The sequence below is a fragment of the Microcaecilia unicolor genome, chromosome 12, assembly GCF_901765095.1.
Source record: "Microcaecilia unicolor chromosome 12, aMicUni1.1, whole genome shotgun sequence".
NCBI lineage: Eukaryota > Metazoa > Chordata > Amphibia > Gymnophiona > Siphonopidae > Microcaecilia > Microcaecilia unicolor.
In genome coordinates this window covers 65,310,003-65,334,876 of record NC_044042.1, presented here as the reverse complement: position 1 = coordinate 65,334,876, position 24,874 = coordinate 65,310,003, and the positions used below count along the sequence as shown (strand labels likewise).

General features: G+C 45.5%; 1 protein-coding gene across 3 annotated transcripts; it reads right to left on the bottom strand.

Annotated features, from left to right (window-relative positions):
• Window positions 1-418: 418 nt before the first annotated feature.
• On the bottom strand, window positions 419-24,626 carry SCRN2 (secernin 2). Of its 3 annotated transcripts, XR_003944024.1 has the most exons (9): window positions 24,466-24,626; window positions 21,902-22,076; window positions 21,430-21,611; window positions 21,154-21,353; window positions 20,413-20,628; window positions 20,120-20,285; window positions 12,563-12,743; window positions 1,929-2,254; window positions 1,752-1,763 (listed from the first exon to the last, which is right to left on the bottom strand). XR_003944024.1 is itself a non-coding variant. In XM_030221551.1 (8 exons), exons 1-8 carry the CDS (start codon window positions 24,486-24,488, stop codon window positions 2,096-2,098), a joined length of 1,302 nt encoding a protein of 433 aa, XP_030077411.1. In that variant the 5' UTR covers window positions 24,489-24,626; the 3' UTR covers window positions 419-2,095. The 3 variants fall into 3 exon arrangements, 2 of the variants coding, with proteins under 2 accessions (XP_030077411.1, XP_030077412.1); XM_030221551.1 differs by having other exon boundaries at window positions 419-2,254; XM_030221552.1 differs by having other exon boundaries at window positions 419-2,254; window positions 24,517-24,620.
• Window positions 24,627-24,874: the final 248 nt, after the last annotated feature.

Sequence of the window (24,874 nt, the reverse complement as noted above, 5' to 3'; positions counted from 1 at the left end):
AGAACATTTATGAATTAAAGGCTCTGATCAGGTACTGGCAGGATTTAACAGTTAAAGCTCCCTCAAAAATGTAGGTTTTCAGGGTGGATTTAAATATGTATGCTATCTCCACCACAAAAGAATAGATTATTACAAACTTTTTTTTATTACAAACTTACTAAATTAAACATTACAAGTAATGCTATCCTAAATTAAAAACACATATACATTGTGTTCTCTGAAGAGGTTGTAAATCCTCTCACTATACATATTTTTTTTATTTTTTGTTACATTTGTACCCCGCGCTTTCCCACTCATGGCAGGCTCAATGCAGCAGGCAATTGAGGGTTAAGTGACTTGCCCAGAGTCACAAGGAGCTGCCTGTGCCGGGAATTGAACTCAGTTCCTCAGGACCAAAGTCCACCACCCTAACCACTAGGCCACTCCTCCACTAATATACTTCCTCAACTCTTACGTAGACAACACAAATACTTATGTATAAATGTCCATCAATATTTCAAGAGGAAGTTCATAGTAATAGCTGCATTATGGACTGCAGTTGCCTTGTGGATTTGCATTATTAAGGATCCGTGGTGAATATGATGTTGCCCGTGATGATTAATGGACTTAGCAACATAGGAGGATTGTGATTTTTCTCCGCGATGCAGTTTGTTTAGAAGTGTTTAAAATCTTCTTCTTGAAATATTGATGGACATTTATACATAAGTATTTGTGTTGTATACGTAAGAGTTGAGGAAGTATATGTATAGTGAGAGGATTTACATCTTCTTCAGAGAACATTGAAAGTATATGTGTTTTTAATTTAGGACAGCATTACTTGTAATGTTTAATTTAGTAAGTCTGTAATAATCTATTATTTTGTGGTGGATATAGTATACATATTGAAGAATAGTGAGAGTGTCCAAAAGATCTTTTGCAATTTGGATTTAAATATGACCAGCTCAAAAAGGTTGTTCCAAAGGCAGGGTGCAGATCTGGAAACTGGTGATGGAGAACGGCACTTCACAGCACCACATGCCCATCCCATATATTAAGGGGTTAGACCAAGACTAGTACTGATACATGTCAGGAATCTATCAGCAAGGCTCCACAGAAATTGTAGATTTCCAATCACTTCAGGGTTGGCCTGGTGTACCACTGACATGGCAAGCCAGCAAAGCTAAACTGCTTAAAACACCCTGTACCAGCTTTTGTCTCACACTTACACACCCTAACCCGTATCACCTTCTTTCTTGCACAGACACCATCTCATGTCTTTTTCTTAGACCAGCCAGGGCTCAGTACAAAAATTTGGCAGAGAACCCCAAAGCCCACCTGCAGACTGTACCTTCTTTAGCTTCAGGCAGGTATGATCCCCCAAGGTGTAATTAGTCTGGTTGCACCCGCTAACACTAACCCCGTGGGGAGACACACCTGTCTCAATGTGTGTCTCATACTCACCAAACGATTAATAGAATTTTATTGAAAGAATGCAAGTTGTACAATAAATTGCACAAACGACAACAGCAAAGAATTCCCAGATTCTGACAACATTCTGTACCGTCTCTGGTAAAATGAAATCTCTGACCTGGTGTCAGGATACAACATTTGGTTGTTATTTCTTCTCTTTTCTCCAAGATTACAGAGTTTTTAATCCAGTCTTTCTGTTCCATATAGCTTATCTAACCCTATCTTGGTCATGCACACTCTCCAGCTTATGCTGGCTGTCTCTCACAAACATACATCCTTCTCTAATCTCATATACATGTTTTTCTTTCACACACCTCCACCAGCTCACCATGTGTATCTCACACACCCATCTTCCAGCTCACCCTCTCTCACTCACACATCTATATAACTCTTTCTCTCTGAAAGATCATCTCACTTTATGTCACACATAGAACTGTCTTTCACATGCACACACATATACCATCCCAATGTCTCCTCACACACATGTACGTCTCAACATTTCCCTCTTACACACACACACACACACTATCTCATCCTTGTATTTGCCACTGTATCACATACCCTTTCATACATGCAGATTAGTTCCGTTTTTTCTGTTCTTAGTGAGATTCTTTTATATGCTCTTGCCAAAATCAAGCTGATGCTTTCATTTATACAGTTTCATCTCTGCCTCTACACAATCAAAGAAAAGATCAGACAGTTCTTCTGGGTGTATGGTAATTCTTCTATCAAGTAAATCCTTCATGGCCAGTAGGCTCTGCCGCTCTACATTTTGCATCATCTGCTGAAGCTTCTCAGTCTCTTCCTAGGTAAAGAAGGAAGAAATCTAAGTAAAGAGACTCACCAGCTACTTAGTACCCAAGGGGACCTCAGATCGATTTTGGGAAAACATATAGTGAAGTTACTCACCTGTAGCATGTGTTCTCCGAGGATAGAAGGCCAAGTATTCTCACATCTGAGGGACATCATCCAACAGAGCCCGGTGTGGATGCTGCATAGTGTATACAGACAATATAAAATTCTAGCAGTTTCCCACTATGCATGTGGAGGTGTCTTCTCACCCGATGCACGAGTGCAGGTTCCTCAGTAGAATAATATACTTGAAAGAATACAACTTCTAGGGGAGGGTAAGTAAGAATACATGGCCTACTGTCCTCAGAGAACACCTGCTATAGGTGAGTTATTTTGTTTTCTCCAAGGGCAAACAGGCCATTAGTATTCTCATACCTGGGAACCCCTAGCTACCAGGCTCACCGAAAACAAAAATGCGAGGACAATAGGGACTTAAAAAGTTGAGGCCTTGAAGTCAATTAAACTTAAACTATATACAATCTAGTTGTGGAGGTGCAGCCTGAACGGAACAAAACTAGGACTAAGCAGGTGGAGTTGGATTCTAGACACTAAACAGGAAGGAACAGACATGCATGCATGTCAGAGCAAAACAGAAAGTAAAAGCACACATCCATGCCTGTTCTGTGCCTAAATATGATGTGCTAGTAATATTTAGCGTAAAACAGTAGAGATGGCGGGACTTGACAGGAGGAAGGTCACGGAGTTGGCCTTGGTGAATTGCTGGAAATTCTTATAGAAACCAAAGAAAAAAATAAATCACAACCTAAACTTAATGTTTGTCTTATAAAACAAACATTGTGCAAAAAAAATATATATGTGAATAAAAATTCAAATTGTGCTCGGTTTTTTTGGTGTTTTACTGCGACTCGAAGACTCGAGATATGTGAAAACACCATTGCCCAGATAATCCGCAAAAAGCAGAGAACTCGAACGCCCCACGAGAGAATACAGATATAGGAGAAAGTGGGATGTTTGACCATGGAAAACCAAAGACTGGAGGGTTGGATTCTTGAAACAGTTGTTTATTGATGAAAAAAGACTCGACACAAACGTTGTGTTTCAGCTGTTAGGCCTGCATCAGGAGTCTACAAAACACACATATATACATGTACATTACACATTAATAAAAAATGACTATGTAAATATGCAATCAAAACCTAAGATAAAACAGGAAAACCATAAATAATAAGAAAATTTTAAGAGTTAAAGCCTCAGATGGGAGAGGTTCCTCCCTACAGTTGCTGATCCATTAGTTCCCCTGAAGACACCAATACATTGGTGAAACATGGTCCATGTCGGGAACCACAAACATTGAATAATGGATATCGTATTTATGAAATCACAAATTTGAAGTATAAAAGTTTCACTCCGACTTGAGGCTCGCACAGTTCCTGCATAGCAGTATCCCACTGACAACTGGATAACGACGCACCAGCTATAATCAACACAAGTTAAGTAGATACCAGGTCATAAGTTTTGTAAAGCTATATATATAGACTGTTCTAGCTGGTATACTACCATATAGTGGAGTGGAGGTAGGGAGTGCTATGATGGTGGCAATGGTGTTTTCACAAATCTCGAGTCTTCGAGTCGCAGTAAAACAAAAAAAAAAACTGAGCACAATTTGAATTTTTATTCACATGTATATATTTTTTGCACAATAAGTTTGTTTCATAAGACATTTAGTTTAGGTTGTGATTTATTTTTTTCTTTGGTTTCTGTAAGAATTTCCAGTATACTGATTGGGAACTGAAAAAATTTTCTTTAAACCCAGAATTACTATCTTACTTGGTGAACTGCTGCCAGCTGGCTGCAGGAAAGGCAGTGTGCTTACTTACCTTACCAACGCTGGTTCAAAAATTGAAGGACAGAAGTGCAGGGAGCCGGAAAGGAGCGAGTAGGAAACAGCTGACAGAGGAGGTTAGATTGAGAACTGGAGATGGCATGACGGCTGAAGCCCATGAGTTTAGTAGTCTCCCTTCCCTCTCCGCACAGCTATCATCCCCGTTCACCCAAACAAAGCAAGCAAACCTATGAGCTGCTCTGTCCACATTGTTGTTCTTTATTGTTGGTAGCATTTTTATTTGATCTCACTTGAAATTTCAAGCCTGCCGGCTTGTGCAGCATACAAATGTAAAAAGAGGAAGCATTGGCTTTCATCCATTATAGTAATTAGTTCTAAATTGTAAATCATTGTGTCATTTGGAGGGGCTGGTTATAGGGACTCCCTGTATTCGTGCAGAAATGTTTTCACCTAGCAAAGGGCCACCAAAACTGACATGAGTATCAGGTACTTAACAATCAAACTTACTATTTATTAGTACAATTTTTAAAAAAATCATTTAATTAGGTTGAGACCTGGGAGCTTTTAACATCTTTTTTCCTGTGCTTATATCAAAAGAAGAAGATGGAATGTAGTGAAGGTATTAAATAATGAGGGAAGGGCTTCCTTCATGCAGAAATTCTGTCCAGAGTCAGTCTAAATGTGGCAACATTGTCCAGTTTGAGGCTTCTGCAAATGGGGGACAGAGCTTGCGGGGACGGGGCGGGGACAAAGCTAGTCGGGACGTCCCTGTGTCATTCTCTAGCCGGTACCACTCACTCATCGAGGGTAGGCATCAGCAAGGCTCCACAAAAGAGGGGCAGCTATCCTCTAGGTGCCAACACTTCTCGGGTACTGGCAGTGCCAATGCCCTAGCAATCCTCGCACCATGTTTTGAAGGGGTCCAATGCCTGTGCTTCTTTGGCTTTCCTCGACGTCAGCATCACAGTCCCTCGGTGCTGACGAGGACATCGAACCCATACACGTCCGCGGTGTTGGGTCCGATGCTGACCAGTCCCAGGGCATACTATCAGCACCTGATGTCGAGAGAGGTGAATATTTCCTCGATGCCAGTGCACTTCCAGTGGTAGATGAAGCTTGGGCAGCCACCGAGGTCAATGGTTCCAGTACCAATGTGCTGGCCTTCCAAGGAGCCATCAAGTTTCTCCTGCTGGACCTGATGAGCCCTCTGTGTCCTTAGCTGCATTTATTTATTTATTTGTTACATTTGTATCCCACATTTTCCCACCTATTTGCAGGCTCAATGTGGCTTACATGTTACCGGAAAGACGATTGCCGATTCCGTTAAGAAAACAAATACAAAGTAGTGTCCGGTAAGAAAGACAGATCCGGTGAGAAAAACAGAATACAAAGTAATGTTGGGTATTATAGATTGGAGTGGAACAAACACAGTTAAGTCGTCATTGAGCGGAAGAGTTATGTCCATTTCGTGCTTTGGGCTCATTGTGTTGCAGAGTCCAGCCTTTAGGTTCATTGTGTTGCAGAGTCCGGGCAATTAGGTTGGGTTGGTAGGGTAGGCCTTTTTGAACATATTGGTTTTTAGTGATTTCCGGAAATGTAAGTGGTCATACGTTGTTTTGTAAACACAGAGTTCTCCGAGGACAAGCAGGCTGCTTGTTCTCACGACTGGGTTGACGTCCGCGGCAGCCCCCACCAACCGGAAGAAGCTTCGCAGGACGGTCGGCACGCAGGCCACGCCCACCGCGCATGCGCGGCCGCCTTCCCGCCCGTGCGCGACCGCTCCCGCCAGTTACTTTTTTTCCGCGACTGAGAGAGTGGTGCGTTTGCCTCTCTCTCGGTTCAGCCGCCGGATTTTCGACCGCGTTTACGCGGATCGTCGTGGATTCCCGTTCGGTTTCCTCTGATTTTGTTTGTATTGTTTAGAAAAAAAAAAAAAAAAAAGAAATTTTTTGCGCGTGTGGAGCACGCGCTCCCCTTTTTCCCTCGCTTTCTAGCGGGGGACGCCACGTTGCGGCCTAGTGGCCGCTCGGTCGGTTGATTTTTTCGTGGTGTGATTTTAGCCACCATTGCCGACTTTGACTTCGCCGACGCGATTTTTCCGTCGATGTCCTCGAAGGTCCCGAGTGGATTTAAAAAGTGTGGTCGCTGCGGCCGGCCGATCTCGCAGACCGACACCCACGCTTGGTGCCTCCAGTGCCTCGGGCCGGAGCACAATCTCAAGTCGTGCGCTTTGTGTCTCGGTCTCCGGAAACGGACTCAGGTTGCGAGGCAAGTTCTGCGGGACCGTCTTTTTGGAACTTGCGCCGGCCCCTCGACGTCGACCTCGACGGCATCGGTATCGAAGGCCGGTTCTTCGGTACCGGTATCGATGCCCGAGACATCGGCAACCGATGGCAGCGACCCCAGGAGAACAGGTCCCGTCGGCCCGCCGGTCCGCCGGTGAGAGTGGGGTTGAGAGGCCGCGTGGGCAGTCGGCCCCGGTCACTCCCTCAACTCGTGAGCCACGGGACCGAACCCTGTCGGACCCGGTACCTCGAGACCGAGGGGGATCGACCTCCTCCTCCTCCATGCCCTCCGGCGCCGGTGACGTGCACCGGAAAAAAGATAAGAAGCGCCGTCACCGGGAGCCCTCGGTGCACCCTGAAGAGGAGTCGACGCCGAAGCGTCATCGCAGAGAGGAGAGATCTCCGTCGGTGGTGGAGGTACCGACGCGTCGGGGTTCCGGCACCTCGGTGCCGTCTCCTGGCCCCCAGCAGCTTCTGGCACCGACACCCTTACCGGCCCCACCGCCTTTCCCGGCAGCGGGCCTGGACGAGTGCCTCAGAGCCATCCTTCCGGGGATCCTGGAAGGGCTGATGCGCCAGGCTGTGCCGGCGTCGGGGGTGCTTGCGCCCCCGGCGCCGATGACTGTGGCGCCGGCGAGCTCTAGCCCGGCGCCGGGGCTGTCGACACCGCCGCCGCTTGCGGTGCCGGTCTCGACCGCCACGCAGGTGGAGTCCCCGTCGACGTCGATGGAGGGAGCTCCGTCCCCGCCGGCGCGGGAGTCCACCGCTCGACGACACCGAGACCTTGGTGCCTCGACGTCGAGCCGGGCCCGGTACCGGATTCAGCTACATGAGCTAATGTCCGATACCGAGGATGAGGACTCGTGGGGGGAAGAGGAGGACCCGAGATATTTCTCCTCAGAGGAGTCTACGGGCCTTCCCTCGGACCCCACGCCGTCACCGGAGAGGAAGCTCTCACCTCCTGAGAGTCTCTCCTTTGCCTCCTTTGTGCGGGATATGTCTATAAGCATTCCCTTTCCCGTGGTCTCTGTGGAAGAGCCGAGGGCCGAGATGCTCGAGGTCCTCGACTATCCATCACCACCTAGAGAGTCCTCCACGGTACCACTGCACAATGTCCTGAAGGAGACGCTGCTTCGGAACTGGGTGCGACCACTAACTAACCCCACCATTCCCAAGAAAGCAGAGTCCCAGTACAGGATCCACTCTGACCCAGAGCTCATGCGGCCCCAGTTGCCCCATGACTCAGCGGTCGTGGATTCTGCTCTCAAGAGGGCACGGAGTTCGAGGGATACCGCCTCGGCGCCCCCGGGGCGGGAGTCTCGCACTCTGGACTCATTTGGGAGGAAGGCCTACCAATCCTCCATGCTCGTGACCCGCATCCAATCTTACCTGCTCTATATGAGCATCCACATGCGGACCAATGTGCAACAGCTGGCGGACCTGGTCGATAAGGCCTGGACTGCTCCGGCGGGAGCTTATCAGGAGGTGGTCAGGCAGCTGAAGGCGTGCAGAAAGTTCCTGTCCAGGGGGATTTTTGACACCTGTGACGTGGCATCTCGTGCTGCGGCCCAAGGTATAGTGATGCGCAGGCTCTCATGGCTGCGTGCCTCTGACCTGGACAACCGCACCCAGCAGAGACTGGCTGACGTCCCTTGCCGGGGGGATAATATTTTTGGCGAGAAGGTCGAGCAGATGGTTGACCAACTGCATCAGCGGGAAACCGCTCTCGACAAGCTCTCCCACCGGGCGCCTTCAGCACCCGCCCCCGCGGGCGGGCGTTTTTCCCGGGCTCGGCAGGCTGCACCCTATTCTTTTGCGAAGCGTAGGTACAACCAGCCGGCCCGAAGGCCTCGTCAGGCACAGGGACAGCCCCAGCGCGCTCGTTCCCGTCAACAGCGTGCGCCTAAGCAGCCCCCTGCGCCTCCACAGCAAAAGCCGGGGACGGGCTTTTGACTGGATCCATGGGAACATAGCCGCCCTACAAGTGTCCGTACCGGACGACCTGCCGGTCGGAGGGAGGTTAAAATTCTTTCACCAAAGGTGGCCTCTCATAACCTCCGACCAGTGGGTTCTCCAAATAGTGCGGTACGGATACGCCCTGAATTTGGCCTCCCTGCCTCCAAATTGTCCTCCGGGAGCTCAGTCTTTCAGCTCCCATCACAAGCGGGTACTTGCAGAGGAACTCTCCGCCCTTCTCAGCGCCAATGCGGTCGAGCCCGTACCACCCGGGCAGGAAGGGCAGGGATTCTATTCCAGGTACTTCCTTGTGGAAAAGAAAACTGGGGGGATGCGTCCCATCCTAGACCTGAGAGGCCTGAACAAATTCCTGGTCAAAGAAAAGTTCAGGATGCTTTCCTTGGGCACCCTTCTGCCAATGATTCAGAAAAACGATTGGCTATGTTCCCTGGATTTAAAGGACGCATATACTCACATACCGATACTGCCAGCTCACAGACAGTATCTCAGATTCCGCCTGGGCGCACGCCACTTTCAGTATTGTGTGCTGCCATTTGGGCTCGCCTCTGCCCCACGAGTGTTTACCAAGTGCCTCGTGGTGGTAGCGGCCTACCTACGCAAGCTGGGAGTGCACGTGTTCCCATATCTCGACGATTGGCTGGTCAAGAACACCTCGGAGGCGGGAGCCCTCCGGTCCATGCAGTGCACTATTCAACTTCTGGAGCTGCTGGGGTTTGTGATAAATTACCCAAAGTCCCATCTCCAGCCAACTCAGTCTCTGGAATTCATAGGAGCGCTGCTGAATTCCCAGACGGCTCAGGCCTACCTTCCCGAAGCGAGGGCCACCAATCTCTTGGCCCTGGCTTCGCAGACCAGAGCGTCTCAGCAGATCACAGCTCGGCAGATGTTGAGACTTCTGGGTCATATGGCCTCCACAGTTCATGTGACTCCCATGGCTCGTCTTCACATGAGATCTGCTCAATGGACCCTAGCTTCCCAGTGGTTCCAAGCCACCGGGAATCTAGAGGATGTCATCCGCCTCTCCACCAGTTGCCGCACTTCACTGCTCTGGTGGACCATACGGACCAATTTGACCCTGGGACGTCCATTCCAAATTCCGCAGCCCACGAAAGTGCTGACGACGGATGCATCTCGCCTGGGGTGGGGAGCCCATGTCGATGGGCTTCACACCCAGGGTCTGTGGTCCCTCCAGGAAAAGGATCTGCAGATCAACCTCCTGGAGCTCCGAGCGATCTGGAACGCACTGAAGGCTTTCAGAGATCGGCTGTCCTGCCAAATTATCCAAATTCGGACAGACAATCAGGTTGCAATGTATTACGTCAACAAGCAGGGGGGCACCGGATCTCGCCCCCTGTGTCAGGAAGCCGTCGGTATGTGGCGTTGGGCGTGTCGGTTCGGCATGCTTCTCCAAGCCACGTACCTGGCAGGCGTAAACAACAGTCTGGCCGACAGACTGAGCAGAGTCATGCAACCGCACGAGTGGTTGCTCCATTCCAGAGTGGTACGCAAGATCTTCCGAGAGTGGGGCACCCCCTCGGTGGACCTTTTCGCCTCTCAGACCAACCACAAGCTGCCTCTGTTCTGTTCCAGACTTCAGACACACGGCAGGCTAGCGTCAGATGCCTTTCTCCTTCATTGGGGGACCGGCCTCCTGTATGCTTATCCTCCCATACCTTTGGTGGGGAAGACCTTACTGAAGCTCAAGCAAGACCGCGGCACCATGATTCTGATAGCGCCCTTTTGGCCCCGTCAGATCTGGTTCCCTCTTCTTCTGGAGTTGTCCTCCGAAGAACCGTGGAGATTGGAGTGCTTTCCGACTCTCATTTCGCAGAACGACGGAGCGTTGCTGCACCCCAACCTTCAATCCCTGGCTCTCACGGCCTGGATGTTGAGGGCGTAGACTTCGCTGCGTTGGGTCTGTCTGAGGGTGTCTCCCGGGTCTTGCTTGCCTCTAGGAAGGATTCCACTAAAAAGAGTTACTTTTTCAAGTGGAGGAGGTTTGTCGTTTGGTGTGAGAGCAAGGCCCTAGAACCTCGTTCTTGCCCTGCACAGAACCTGCTTGAATACCTTCTGCACTTATCAGAGTCTGGCCTCAAGACCAACTCAGTAAGGAATCACCTTAGTGCGATTAGTGCTTACCATTATCGTGTGGAAGGTAAAGCCATCTCTGGAGAGCCTTTAGTCGTTCGATTCATGAGAGGCTTGCTTTTGTCAAAGCCCCCTATCAAGCCTCCTACTGTGTCATGGGATCTCAACGTCGTCCTCACCCAGCTGATGAAACCTCCTTTTGAGCCACTGAATACCTGCCATCTGAAGTACTTGACCTGGAAGGTCATTTTCTTGGTGGCAGTTACTTCAGCTCGTAGGGTCAGTGAGCTTCAAGCCCTAGTAGCTCATGCTCCATATACTAAATTTCATCACAACAGAGTAGTGCTCCGCACTCACCCAAAGTTCCTGCCGAAGGTGGTGTCGGAGTTCCATCTTAACCAGTCAATTGTCTTGCCAACATTCTTCCCCAGGCCGCATACCCGCCCTGCTGAACGTCAGTTGCACACATTGGACTGCAAGAGAGCATTGGCCTTCTACTTGGAGCGGACACAGCCCAACAGACAGTCCGCCCAATTGTTTATTTCTTTCGACCCTAACAGGCTAGGGGTCGCTGTCGGGAAACGCACCATCTCCAATTGGCTAGCAGATTGCATTTCCTTCACTTACGCCCAGGCTGGGCTGGCTCTTGAGGGTCATGTCACGGCTCATAGTGTCAGAGCCATGGCAGCGTCGGTGGCTCACTTGAAGTCAGCCACTATTGAAGAGATTTGCAAGGCTGCGACGTGGTCATCTGTCCACACATTCACATCACATTACTGCCTCCAGCAGGATACCCGACGCGACAGTCGGTTCGGGCAGTCGGTGTTGCAGAATCTGTTTGGGGTGTAAATCCAACTCCACCCTCCAGGACCCGAATTTATTCTGGTCAGGCTGCACTCTCAGTTAGTTGTTCTTCGTAGGTCAATTTCTGTTGTACCCTCGCCGTTGCGAGGTTCAATTGACCTGGGTTATTGTTTTGAGTGAGCCTGAGAGCTAGGGATACCCCAGTCGTGAGAACAAGCAGCCTGCTTGTCCTCGGAGAAAGGGTATGATACATACCTGTAGCAGTTGTTCTCCGAGGACAGCAGGCTGATTGTTCTCACCTACCCTCCCTCCTCCCCTTTGGAGTTGTGTGTTTCATATTTTATTGCTTGTCATTCAACTGGCGGGAGCGGTCGCGCACGGGCGGGAAGGCGGCCGCGCATGCGCGGTGGGCGTGGCCTGCGTGCCGACCGTCCCGCGAAGCTTCTTCCGGTTGGTGGGGGCTGCCGCGGACGTCAACCCAGTCGTGAGAACAATCAGCCTGCTGTCCTCGGAGAACAACTGCTACAGGTATGTATCATACCCTAAGAATCTGGCTGATGGTCAGACCCAAGGCACCCAATGCACCAATTGTGCATGTCTGTGGCAGAAATCACCTGATTACACTGGGCACACCTTTTGAAGCCACTGGGGGGTCTTCCTAGACATTGAGAAATGAATCACAGCCAAACAGAATTCCTCATCTTGAGCATCAAAAAGGAGCAAGGCTCAAATCAACATTGATGCTCAGGCTAAATGATGCCTAAAGAGCTGCACAAAAAAAGACAGAAAACTTGAAAAACCAGAAAACTTAATAAAATAAAAGGGAAAGGGACGAAAATAAAAACTATGAAGAAAATTAGAGAAATTTAAGGAAAAAAACACACGGAAAGGCACTGAAAAAAATAACTGTTAAATATGTGCTTTCAGTAGTGCAGCTAAAAACAGATTGAGGAACCTACACTCGCACATTGGACATGCATGGTGGGATGCTGCTAGAATTTTCTACTGTCTGTATACAGTAGGCAGCGTCTGCACCGGGCTCAGTCAGATAAAGTCGCCTGCATATGAAAATACTAATGGCTCGCTTGTCCTCTGAGAAATATGAAAAATGATACATATATAAAAAGTCAGATAGAAGGGCAAAGAAGCACCTGTGCTCTTATTACAGCATAACAAAATAATTCTTTCCCCTGCTCAAAGTTTCTAAATGGGCATATTTCGGGCTCAGTGCAGCAAAACCCTGTGTGTGGGGAGCAACTTCAGCTGTGGCTGTGTTACCCAATGCTAACTGCAGCTACATTACCTGACTGAATTTTTTGTTCTGGATGGCAGTTTGATGTGTTTTGTATAGTTGGTGTCTCCGTTCAACCTTGGTTTGAAAACGGGGAATTTTCTTTACCGGGTCCTGATCACCAAAGCAAGGAGACATTGCCATGGGAATAGGTGTTATATGGGGAACAAAGATAAAGGGTTTATACACAGACCTGTGGGTGAAAGAGGAGAAAACTGTGAGGTCTCTGCAGAAAACATGGACATAGAGCCCCATTTATATAAGCAATCTCTAAAATTCCCTCAATTGCATACATCCACCTCTACAGCTCTCCCTTGGACAAGCACACATACCCCGCCCCCATCAATACGGTTCTCACATACACTCATCCATCATTAAAGAGGTCCATGGACATTACAACATAAAATTCTGCAGCAAAGCTGGTGAATCTTTAAGGGGTAGGAATAAATTACCCTCATCAAGTCCTACCAAAGTACTTTCACTGGGTGACTTTGATGTATGAGGTCTATCAGTCTTGACAAGACAACCATTACAACTGAATAACAAAAACATAACAAGAAAATCATTAATTCCTTCTTAGACCCCAATAGAAAAGCGAGGGGGAGCAGAATAGAAAGACAAGGAGATCATTAATAAGAAAATATTTAGGTAAAAGCATTAATGTGACCCCCCTCTCCCACCCTATCTATTCAAACCATGCAACTTTCACCTATATTGGACCCATCATGTAACAATCTTCTTTAAATCCAGAAAAGCTCTCAATTGTTCTGGTTGAAAAATACATATTTTATACCCAAGTATCATATCAAATATTTGCATGGATATGTCAAAAAGAAAGATGCACCCATAGTTAATGCTTCTTGTCGCAATGCCAAGAAAACCTTCCTACATTCTTGAGTTTGCCTTGTTACATCAGGATAAGCCCATATCTTTTTTCCTCAAAACAAAGCTTGAGAGTTCCGAAAGTACAATTTCATAATTGCGTTCAAATCTTGCTCAAAAATAAACAATACCAAATGCGTTGCTCTTTCAAAGATGATTCAAATACAGTTATTATTAATATCCTCAGTTCCTTGAATTTGGGCACCAGTCATAAGTACCGCCAAACTGGGAAAAGACCAAGGGTCCATCAAGCCCAGCATCCTGTCTCCAACAGTGGCCAATCCAGGCTTCAAGAACCCGGCAACCCCCCCCCCCCAAAAAAAAAAAAAAAAAAAAAAAAAACTTAATTCTTAATAATGTTTAATGGACTTTTCCCTCAGGAATCTGTCCAAACCCCCTTTAAATTCCATAAGGCCAGCCGCTGTCACTACATTTTCCGGCAACGAGTTCCAGATTCTAACTACACGCTGAGTAAAGAAAAACTTTCTCCTATTTGTTTTAAATCTACCATATTCTAGCATCATCTTGTGTCCTCTGGTTTTGTTGTTGTTTGAAAGTGTAAACAAACGCTTCACATCTGTCCACTCATTATCTTGTAGACTTCTATCATATCACCCTTCAGCCTTCTTTTCTCCAAGCTGAAGAGCCCTAACCTTCTCAGCCTTTCCTCATAGGGAAGTCGTTCCATTATAATTTTCGTTGCCCTTCTCTGCACCTTCTCTAATGCCTTTATATCTTTTCTGAGATGCGGCGACCAGAATTGGACACAATATTCTAGGTGCGGTTGCACCATGGAGCGATACAACGGCATTATAACGTCCTCGTATTTGTTTTCCATCCCTTTCCTAATAATACTCAACATTCTGTGCGCTTTCTTAGCCGCCACAGCACACTGAGCAGAAGTTTTTAACTCCCAGATCCCTTTCTAGGTCTGTGACTCCTAACGCGGAACCTTGCATGACATAGCTGAAATTTGGGTTCCTTTTACCCAGTCTCTTAATGTTTTCCTATCATTCTTGAGGGAATGTAATACATCTTATTTAATAGAGGTATAGCTTCTGTAGAAAACTTCAACACTTCAATGAGATTTTTTTAAAGCATCTAGAGGAGTAATTCCAAGAAACTTCGGGAAATTCAGTAAACGGAGGTTTAATCATCTATAATAATTTTCAATAGATTCAGTCTTCCTGTGGATAACTATTTGTCCTTAATTATGGCTGCAGTTGTATCCTGCCAAGATTTAACATCTTCTTTAAGAGATAAGATCTGAGAAGAAAACTTACTCCTAGTTCATCCAATTTTTCTGCTAATTCATCAAATTTACTTACAAAAGGTAGAAACTTCTTGTGTTGAGATTGCCACAGTGGTGTCCAAAATACTTTCCAGAGAAGCCGCCCAAGGAGCCTTACCACCAGCACTCATTGCTGACTGCTTCCCATCGCTGACAATATCACCAGCAGAGCCAACAGCAACTCCTCTGGGATCTCCAGAAGCGTGACTTCCGCCTTACATCTGCTGCTGACACTGACATCGAACCTCAAAACTGAAAGTGCTCCTTCGCTTTGGGTTAGCATCGGGGTACTTCTTCCTCTGGAAAGCTATAGGGGGGGGGGCATTGGCGTGGAAGCAGTCTAGCGTCTGCTGATGCGGGGATGAGGTTCTGGTAGCCGAGGGAACCACTCTAACCATCCCCTTACATCTACTGTGAGGCATAATCACAGGAAAGAGAAAAATCGGCAGGCAAGTAAGACGCTTCCAAACACAGCCAAGTTCATGCCATCTTGCCATTCCCCCTGAAATTCCCCAACATTTAACAGGTTCTGTGTGATTTAAAGGTAGAGGAACCATTTGTGAAGATCCAACTTCTGGCTTAAGAAATCTGCTATTTGGTTTTCCTGTTCTGATAGACTGTCTTGATGCTGCCATCAAGAACGCGAGTTATCATATTCTCGACACATCTCAACAGAAGAGGAGGTACCCTGAGCTGCCCAGCTTGTTGATGTAGAACATTGCAAACTGGCTGTCCTGACAAGTACAACTTTGTTGTGTAACCAGGTTTTGAAAATTCTCAGGGTACTGAAAATTGCTCCGAGTTCCAGAACAGTGATGTGTTCTGCAGATTTTTATTGGTTCCATATCCCTTGTGTGCTCAGGAAGAGAATATGGGCTCCCTAGCTGTACTTGGATGCATCTCTATATCTAGCAAAAATGATTTTTTCTGTCATCACATGTGCAACATGGCTAACAGTACCACATGAACTAAACTATGGCTGCCTGCAACCAAAGAGTGGGAGAACACTGTAGGCAGTTACTGAGTGTGCATGGTTTAGTTGAGTGCTGAGTTGTACTACAGCACTGACTCTTGTTATCTGGCAAAAAGAACTCTCACCTTTTTGGAATCAATGCATGTTCCTATGAATTGTATTGTCTGCATGGGAACAAGCTTGGATTTTTCTTTTGCTGAACCCTAAAACCCTAAAGGCTGAAGCATGCGGATGGCTAGTGGACACACTATGAATTACTGGATTTAAGTCAGTAATCTACAGGGATAGACTAATGTCTGTTCCTGCAAGGTTGGTGACAACTGCTACAAGGCACTTGAACCCTCTGGGTACAAAAGAAAGTTCAAAATGAAGTACCTTAATGAAACATGCCAGCAGAGCGGCCTTGTGGGAAAAGGATTTCTGTTTATCTTTACTCCTTTCAAAGGAGGAGGAGGAGGTCCTTTCTTGAGGCTTGCAGCTAGGTTGGAAATGATCAGACACCTCAACCGGAGGGGTGGGAGTGGAGCAGCTATCCCAGTGCTGTGTGCCCTGTGCACTCTGTGTTCCTGTGATTTGTGCAAACTCTTCTCTTACTCTCTTAAGCAGCAATAGCCATGAATCCTCCAGAAGAGCTCTGGTATTAGCTGCAAGTGCCATTTCAGGCCAATGGCAGCTGGACGCATGAATTCAGAATTCACAGTGTCTGCATCACTAGATATCACTGTGATGTCCTAAACCAACCCAGGGAAGAAGGGGGCAGAATCTGACAAGGAAAGACTACTATAGCAAGAAAGAAATAAAACATTTCTCTTCCCTAGTAATATGGATAGACATAAGGCTTTCCTTCTGCTGTGAGGGGGGGGGGGGGGGGGCTTGCATTGAAGATCTCAACAAGTCTGGCACGTTTAGGTGCCCAAGTCAACTCAGATGTAGTTAAATATCCTCCGAGACAGGAATGTGTTTAAAAAAATCATGATTACCAGCTTTTTATGCTTACCCAAACTGCACTCCTGAATACATGCTAGATATGATTGAACTATCCACAAGAAATGCAAGCCCAGAAACAAGAGATTACCTACTTCTCCACCTACCAACTGCAGAAACCTAAAGTACAAAACCATCTACACAGCAGGATATAGTTACCTGGGCTCCAAATGGTGGAACTCAATGCCAAAAGAAGCATAACCAAATACCTTCAGTTCAGAAAGGAACTAAAAACCTACCTCTTCAAAAAATTCTACAGCTAACCATATAAGCTAACAATGTCCTTTTCATCATTAATGTAATTTCACCAAACTGCAAATTGTAAGCTACTTTGAACCGAAACCTGTTTTTGGATTCAAGAATGTATAAATAAAAACGAAAAAAATAACGAGAAAATAGTATTGAGATATTTCCCGTTTTGTATTTAATTACAGAACTGATTAAGAATAAGCATGATATAGATCTACAGCTTTAGGTGGTCTTTTTTCCTAAAGCTTCCTTGTAAGTGCCTGGTAACGTGGAGGTAATTCTTATACATTTTTGGACCCACTAGATTTGGAAAGTTTCTTAGGGCCCCTTTTACCAAAATGCGGCAAAAGGGGGCCTTCACTGGCATCGGTGCATGTTTTTCATGTGTGCCAAGGCCCCCCTTTTACCATAGCTGGTAAAAGGGAAGTCTCGCTTTCCTAGAGGAAATGGCCGTGTGGCAAGTAAAGCACTGGCCGCACGACCATTTCGGGGGAGCCCTTACTGCCACCCATTAAGGTAGACCGCTGGGTACACTCTGGTGATACAAAAATAAATTTTTGTAGCGCCGGAAATGGCGGTGCGCTAGGGGTGGGAAGTACCGCCGGGCTTCCTGTATACCGCCACTTAGTAAAAGGAGCCCTTAGTTTCCAAGGAGGGTCTAGGCCCTCCTTCTACTGAGTTAAAGACAGGTTTTACGTAGTGGATTTATACATTTATTTGTCTCTGTTGCGGTACTGTAGTTTTCCTATGTTAGATTTGGTAATTCTCTTTTCCTTTTTTTGACCTTGCTATGATACTACGATTCCCCATGAGTGCACTAGTACACTCTGATGTGATGTATTTGGTGTAAAAATGTTTACTTCCATATTAGTCTGTAATTAATAAAAATGTTGGGAATTAAAAAACAAAATAGGGTAAAGGAGTCCAGACACTAGACTACACTGTGAACATTATACCAGCCTGATACACAATCAAGAAGTTAAAAAACACATTGATGTCACTGAATGCGAGGACTAAATGTTCTGAAAAATTACAATTAAGAGTAATACATTTCTCAAATTATTATTTTTTTAATATAAAAACTTCATTTCATTGTAATATCATTTCCCTACTAACACTATAAGCCGGGGGTTCTTAACCCAGTCCTTGGGACACACCCAGCCAGTCAGTTTTGAGGATACCCACAATTAATATGTAGGAGATACATTTGCATGTATGCAAATCTCTCGTCCATATTCATTAGTGGATATCTGGAAATCCAGACTGGCTGGGTGTGTCCCGAGAACTGGACTGAGAACCTCTGCTATAAGCTGACCAGAACCAGTACATGAAAACAATCACTGCAGGTTCCTCTCTCTTAGAATCTAGCTTCTGAATGCCACAAGTTTTAATACTGCATCTTAATCATACCCAGCAAAGCCTGGAAATTCTTTAGAATCACCCCAAAAAGTATCCAAGCCAGAATATACATAATAATTTAAATAAAGACCATATTTTACCTCCAAGTGAAATAGCCTCCACATACATGGACCTCAGTTTATTTATTTGCTGCTCTTGTATCCCACATTTTCTCACCCATTTGCAGGCTCAATGTGGCTTACAAAATGTTACGACATTCACATTAATAGAATAAGAATTTCAGAATATAGATACAGATAAGGTGCATAAGAATATCATGAAAACTGAACTAAAAGCCATAATGTTTTTACAATGGCTGGCTTTGCGCCACGTCTGGAGTGACAGCTGAAAGCATCTCAACAGAGAGGCTAATTCCTAAGGAGCTTATCAACTCAAATTTATAGACTTAAATTCCTGCTAAACTTTTGTATCAAAAGCATTTATTTGGAGCACTATTTACCATATAAATTACTATGCAAGATCATAATCGCATTACTTCCAGTGTGTATGTTTAAAATCGCATTACTTCCTCTGTGTGTGTGTAAAATGTGACTGCAAACAATAGCCCTCCCACCCACTACTTTGCAGCCCCTGGTGGTCTACTGGTATATTTAGGGCAGGATAGATCCCCCCCCCCACTCCCCCGGTCGCTCTTACCCATGTCAGCTCTACTCTCAAAATGGTTGCTATGACCTCTTGTGTCAGTCTCACGAGATTGCCACTAGAGGTCATGGCAGCCATTCTGAGAGCACAGCTTGCATAGGCTGGAGCAACTGGGGATCACTCCTGTACAGACTACACCCTTAAACCACTAGGGATTGTAAGAGAGGCCTCAGGGGAGCACCTACAGGTGAGCAGAGGGGAGAGGCAACTCCTGTTCAGAGAGAAGGAGGGACTGAGAGAAACAAACAAGACAAAGCACAACTTTTCAGCTTCCACCAAAGACACACGGTGAGTTTCGGTCAAAACCATGACTGTAGACTTTTGGCCGAAATCAAAGACCAGGCAGAAAACAAATTTTGGGCCAGTTTCAGCACCAAAACGTTCCTATATTTTATTTCTATTTATTACATTTGTAACTAAAACCAAAACTTGGCCACTACCCCACCCCACCCTACCCCACCACCGCAAACCCAAACTACACCCTCATCCCCACTCTGTCCCCGCAACAGTACAACATCTCATTCATACAAAATGTGAGCAAACGCCTTTTATTGAAAATGATGGAACTAGTGCACTGGAGTTTGCAGGAGCAGGGTGAGGAAGGGGACAAACTTTGTCCCTGTGTCATTCTCTATTGCCAAGCCTAAGTGATGCAATGCCTTATGGAATTCAATTGTCTGAAAGACAATTACTCTAAATTTCAGAGATATCTGAAGACATCACTGTTTGGGGAGGATGAGAGTGATCAGAGAGAAAGCTGGTATTGGTTGATGCAGAAGTAGGCAGGCTGGCTGTTTTTAATATTATTGTCTGTCGTTTTATTATTAATGGTTATGTTGTTGCACTCTGCCTTGAACATGAATTTACTACGCAAGATGTAAATTGAAGCATTAAAAAAATTACTCACATGCTGATTCCTAGAGAAAATCAACACTAGAAATCTCTGCATGCAGCAGGGCAAAACTAGGTCTGGATCCACATATTTGGTTGACAATAGGATGAGGTAACAACCCTAAAACATACCCAGTACGTTAGCTTACACACACACACACACACACATACATATTATATATACATATATACAAATATTATCAGATGTCAGCTGTCAGAGCTGGACAGCAGTACTAACATGGAGGGGTCTGGTGTGGCTGTGAAAAAGTGAACACAGGGTAAAGTGGGATCCTGAGGAAGAAGGGACACCATGCTGGCTGTGGTGCAGAACCCTTCTGAATCCATACAGATCCCACTCTCTTTGTTACGCAGGATGTCCATCATTGTCTCTATGGTGATAAGACCTGAGAATGAAGCAAAACAGAAAGGAACCATGTCAGCTGCCAAGACAAGTTAGACCCAGCTATCTGCTGACAAACTTCTGGATCATGTCATGCACAGAGCAGACCGTGAGCCAACTTCTAGGCTCACCTTCATTTTTCTTTAGAAGTTCTCTGCCTGCACGATACCGAGCCTTAGCTGCTTCCATACGGACTGGCTGTTTGATTAGAGAAAAGGCAGCTGAAAAGTTAAAGTCTCCCTCTCCACTCCACCAGCCCTGACACTGAGCATGCTTTCGTAGCTCAGGATGCTCAGCTGAGATATCGATGGTAATACTCAGCTGATTGGAGATGTTTCTGGATCCACCTGTAATTAACAAAACAAAGGAACTAATGTTTGACTAGAATTCTGCACCTCTAGATACTTCTCTATTATTGTGCACTGAATGCATTCAACTATCCAACCACCACCACCACTGCTCTTTACAGCACCTCCTGCTGGGAGAGGTGAATTCAGGTGAATACAGCAGCAGTGAATTCCGCTCCTACTCACAGCATGTCACCATTTCCTTCAGCACCTCCTACTGGGATTACTGAGATTTCTAAGTTTTGTTTGATACCATACTTCTCCTAATTCTGGTAACAGGCTACTTAGTTAATGGGAAAGCTTCATGTTATGACCAGGTCACAGTATCAACAGCTGGATGCTGTTAAAAAAAGGAAACTGTAAATGCGTTATGACCCCTGCACCATTCCACCAACATATGACCCCTTTGGTGCTGCTACCTGGATCTAGATCCTTCAACAATCCTTACTGAGAATTATTTTCTGGCTGTGGGTGAGAATAGTGCATCTTGGTCTGACTAGTCACCCTGATTTCTAACAGCCTCACCTTGAATTCTCTGAGCTGCCCAATAGCATCCAGCAGTTTCCAGCACCCAAGCCTCCTTTCGGTCTGTCAGAAGAAAGGTGTTGTGATAAGTGAAAGAGGCAGGATCTTCCATGCAACTACCCCCTTGTCCATACTGTTCCAGGAGCTGGGTGATGGTATACAGGGCATCACGTGCTGACAAACCTCTCTCCAAACCCAATCTACAACCGAAAGAACACTTCAGAAAAGAGGCAGCATTCTCCTCAAACAACAGAGACAGAATGACTGACATCTCACCTGACCAAGTCCATTCCCAACAGTGCTTCCCCCTCTGTTATTGGCTCCTTTGTCCACACAGCCTCATTCCCAATGCAAACCCCATGCTCATTCGCTCCCATCTCTGCTCCCCAAAGCCAGGCTGGGCGGCTCAGGATCACTGCATGGGTTACCTCAGCTTGATTCAGTTCCAGGTAGGTACACTGAATGCAGTAAAAGAAAACATTAAGCACACTCATTCACAAAATGCACAACTGGCACTGCAGTCACAAACCAGCAGAGCCTAAAGACATCATCAGCAATATACAGAAAGTTAGATACCATGGAGAGCTACACTCAGTAGATACAGACAGCAAAAGAATAAAGGCATCCATAGAAACACACTATCTAGCCAAACAAGAAACAAATCAAAACGCAGAAAATCTGATACACACAAACCCAAAAAAACTGAGCCCTAAGAGGCAGTGACATTGCAGCCCCACAATGCACTGACCTTAACTTTTGAACCTGGCAGATGGACAGCTGCAGGAAAATACACCACTTCCTGCACCTCATTTCGGGGCCGATCTGAATTCTTGCCAAAGATAACAGCTTGGGATGCAGAAGCCGGAGGAAAAGCTACAAAGCAGTCACATGAGCAGGGTGCAGCGAGGTCTCCATCAGCCATACTATTTGAGAGAGAAGAAGCACCAATCCATCATTGGATACCGGGATCAACTAACCCCAGGGGCTCTACAGGGTGGAGACTCCCATCATCTGCCACAGGACCAATCAGGGTCAGAGACAGGAGGTGGGGGGCTCCTTGAAACATGGGTCCAAGGAGGTTTAATAAACAGGAGTGGAAGTGAGCCTATCTAGTCCCACTGTAAGCAAGGAAGCCAATTAGGACAATCTAAGTTTCCCCTTTCCAGCGCAGCCCTCATCCCCGTTCACACAAAACAAAGCAAGCAAACCTATGAGCTGCTGCATCCACATTGTCATTTTTTAAATTGTTGGTCCATCTGTAACAAGTGTAAAGCTGTTTCAATTGGATAGGCAGTGCCTTAAAAGGTGGAGGACACAAGTTTGTTTGTTTTTTTTTACTTATTGGACAGCTTTTTCATTTATTTGAAAGCTTCCCATATGTAGATATAAATATCATGAAATAACAATTGAATATCACTAAAACAGCTTAAAAATTATTATAGCTGGTAAAAACAGCAATTTTAAACTCTGTACTTTATGCTCATTTTTCTACACTAAAAACTAAATAAATACACTGTATACAATACAGATGGCCAAATTTCAGTGAGGATATCCTGTTTCCTGATGGGTTCATCTTAGATGATGATGAAATCTGCCTTGGGAAGCCTGGTGTTATAAAGATGATGGAATATATTGAAATTAAATGGAAGTAGAATTAAACTCTCCTTTCATTGGGGCACATGGAATCACATCTTCATCTGTTTTGTAGAAGTTTACCTTTTAGATACACAAATAGATTATTCTATTATTTGAGCATGTTTCATGGACAAGTGGTTTATAAATCAAAATAATAAAAATATTTTCTGTCAAACAGATCTCTCATTTGTTGAAACATAACTAAATGGGCTGTAAGCCCCTAATGCAGTCCATTGGTTTTCTTATATGTTGTTCTTGTAATGGCTTATACTGTGCCAAAACTGGAAATACAGAATAATAGAATTCAGTAACATCCAAAACTTATTTTTTAATCATCTTTATTAAAAGCAAAACATGTTGGTTGATAAGCTTCATACAGAACAAGAAAAAACTGTAAACCATCCAACATGGCACAATAAAAACTTTTACTGAGAACATATCCCAAGAACTCTTCCCCTCCTCTCCCTCCCTATAAGCCCACCTACTACTACTACTACTACTACTTAACATGTCTGTTTCCACCCACGAAAATAACACAACAAATGTACAGATCAGTAGGACTCAAAGAATTTCATAACAAGCACTGCCTCCACTGTATGCAAAACTCTCTCATGAATATTCATTGTCAATATCCTGACAAACCTGACTGCCTTGGGTAACTGCAGGACCAGGTTATCCTAACTACCATGAGGTGGACACAGTCGTATAATTAACAATATAATTGTATTTGTATTTGGGTAATAACTGAGAAAATGATATTAAAAATTATATTACAAAGCATGAAGTTGACTTGGTTAACTTCTACTGTATATCATCCATTAGTAAATAATAGTAATAAACAATATTAAGTGCATTTTTATAATACACCACTGCATTCTTCAAAACAGTTCCCCAAAACCATCCTTCTCTTTTGATCTATGCACAGGGAAAAAAAAAAGCTTTCAAATGCTCCCTGGTTTCAACCTAATATATGTTAAATGTGAGATATGAAGTCATAAATACATAAACAGAGAGAAACTCTGAATGTTGAGCACTTGATTCTCATACCATGATGTCTGTTTTAGTGGCCCATTACCAGGAGAAAAAATTCTCTGCACGAATATAACACGTGCTAGGGTGTCCCTGTAACCAGCTCCTTCAATTGACCACCGATTAAGATTTATAACAAATTACTACTTTCTACCTATGAAAAGTTATTCCGTTATTATACATCCTCTGCGTACATCCGTATGCTGCACTGCACAAGCTGGCAAGTTTGAAAATATAAGTGAGATTAAAATGCTACCAACAATAAAGAACGATAAGTTGAATGCAGCAGCTCATGGGTTTGCTTGCTTTGTTTTGAGTGAACGGGGATGACAACTGCGATGAGAAGGGGAAACTTAGACAGACCTAATTGGTTTCTGCGTTCTGACGTCACTTCATCTCCTGTTTATATTAAACCTCCTTTGGTTGGGTCCAAGCCAGCATGGCAGCTCTTATGACCCCATGACCTCCTCGCGCTTCAGCTTAAGTTCCATCGTCCCTGTGCCTTCCTTAAATCCCATACAAACGCCGAGAAAGTTAGAAGTGGCCCCTAAGGGCCTGAAGTGTGGCTTCTTTGAACTGGGGCCCCGCAATCAAGTGACAGAGACACCTGAGCTGAACATCATGTATTAGGGCAAAAAGGTCAATCACCTCACTGACTCGCTGCCTCGCATTTTCGCTATACTCCCTTGCACACTGTACCAAAAAGAGCCGCGTGACGTGTCTTCTACAGTAAGAGGCTCTGGCGAACAGAAGTGCTGCGTCAGACCGATCCCTCCCTGGCCCGGGGCTTACGTCATCTCACCTACCGGTGCCGAATACCCGGGGAGAATCCAGAGTAGAGAGGGAAGCTGCGCCACCTTGTGGCTGGAAGACCCCACATCGCCGATGCCTGGGAACACATTCACGGATGGGAGGGGTGGGGGGGTTTAAGATTGAGTATCTGGAGAAGGAGATATAGTGGAATTAGAAAAGGTGCAGAGAAGGGTTACAAAAATGATAAAGGGGATGGGACAACTTCGCTGTGAGGAAAGTCTAAAGGGCTAGGGCTCTTCACCTT

Excerpts from the sequence above, each read along its gene's own strand:
- SCRN2 (XM_030221551.1), bottom strand. The coding sequence starts at position 24,488 with ATGCGAGGCAGCGAGTCAGTGAG. Across the intron at positions 21,354-21,429 it reads TTGGGAATGGACTTGGTCAG|ATTGGGTTTGGAGAGAGGTT; the intron begins GTGAGATGTCAG and ends TTTCGGTTGTAG. Across the intron at positions 12,744-20,119 it reads GCCACACCAGACCCCTCCAT|GTCTGTGTATAAACCCTTTA; the intron begins GTTAGTACTGCT and ends TTTCACCCACAG.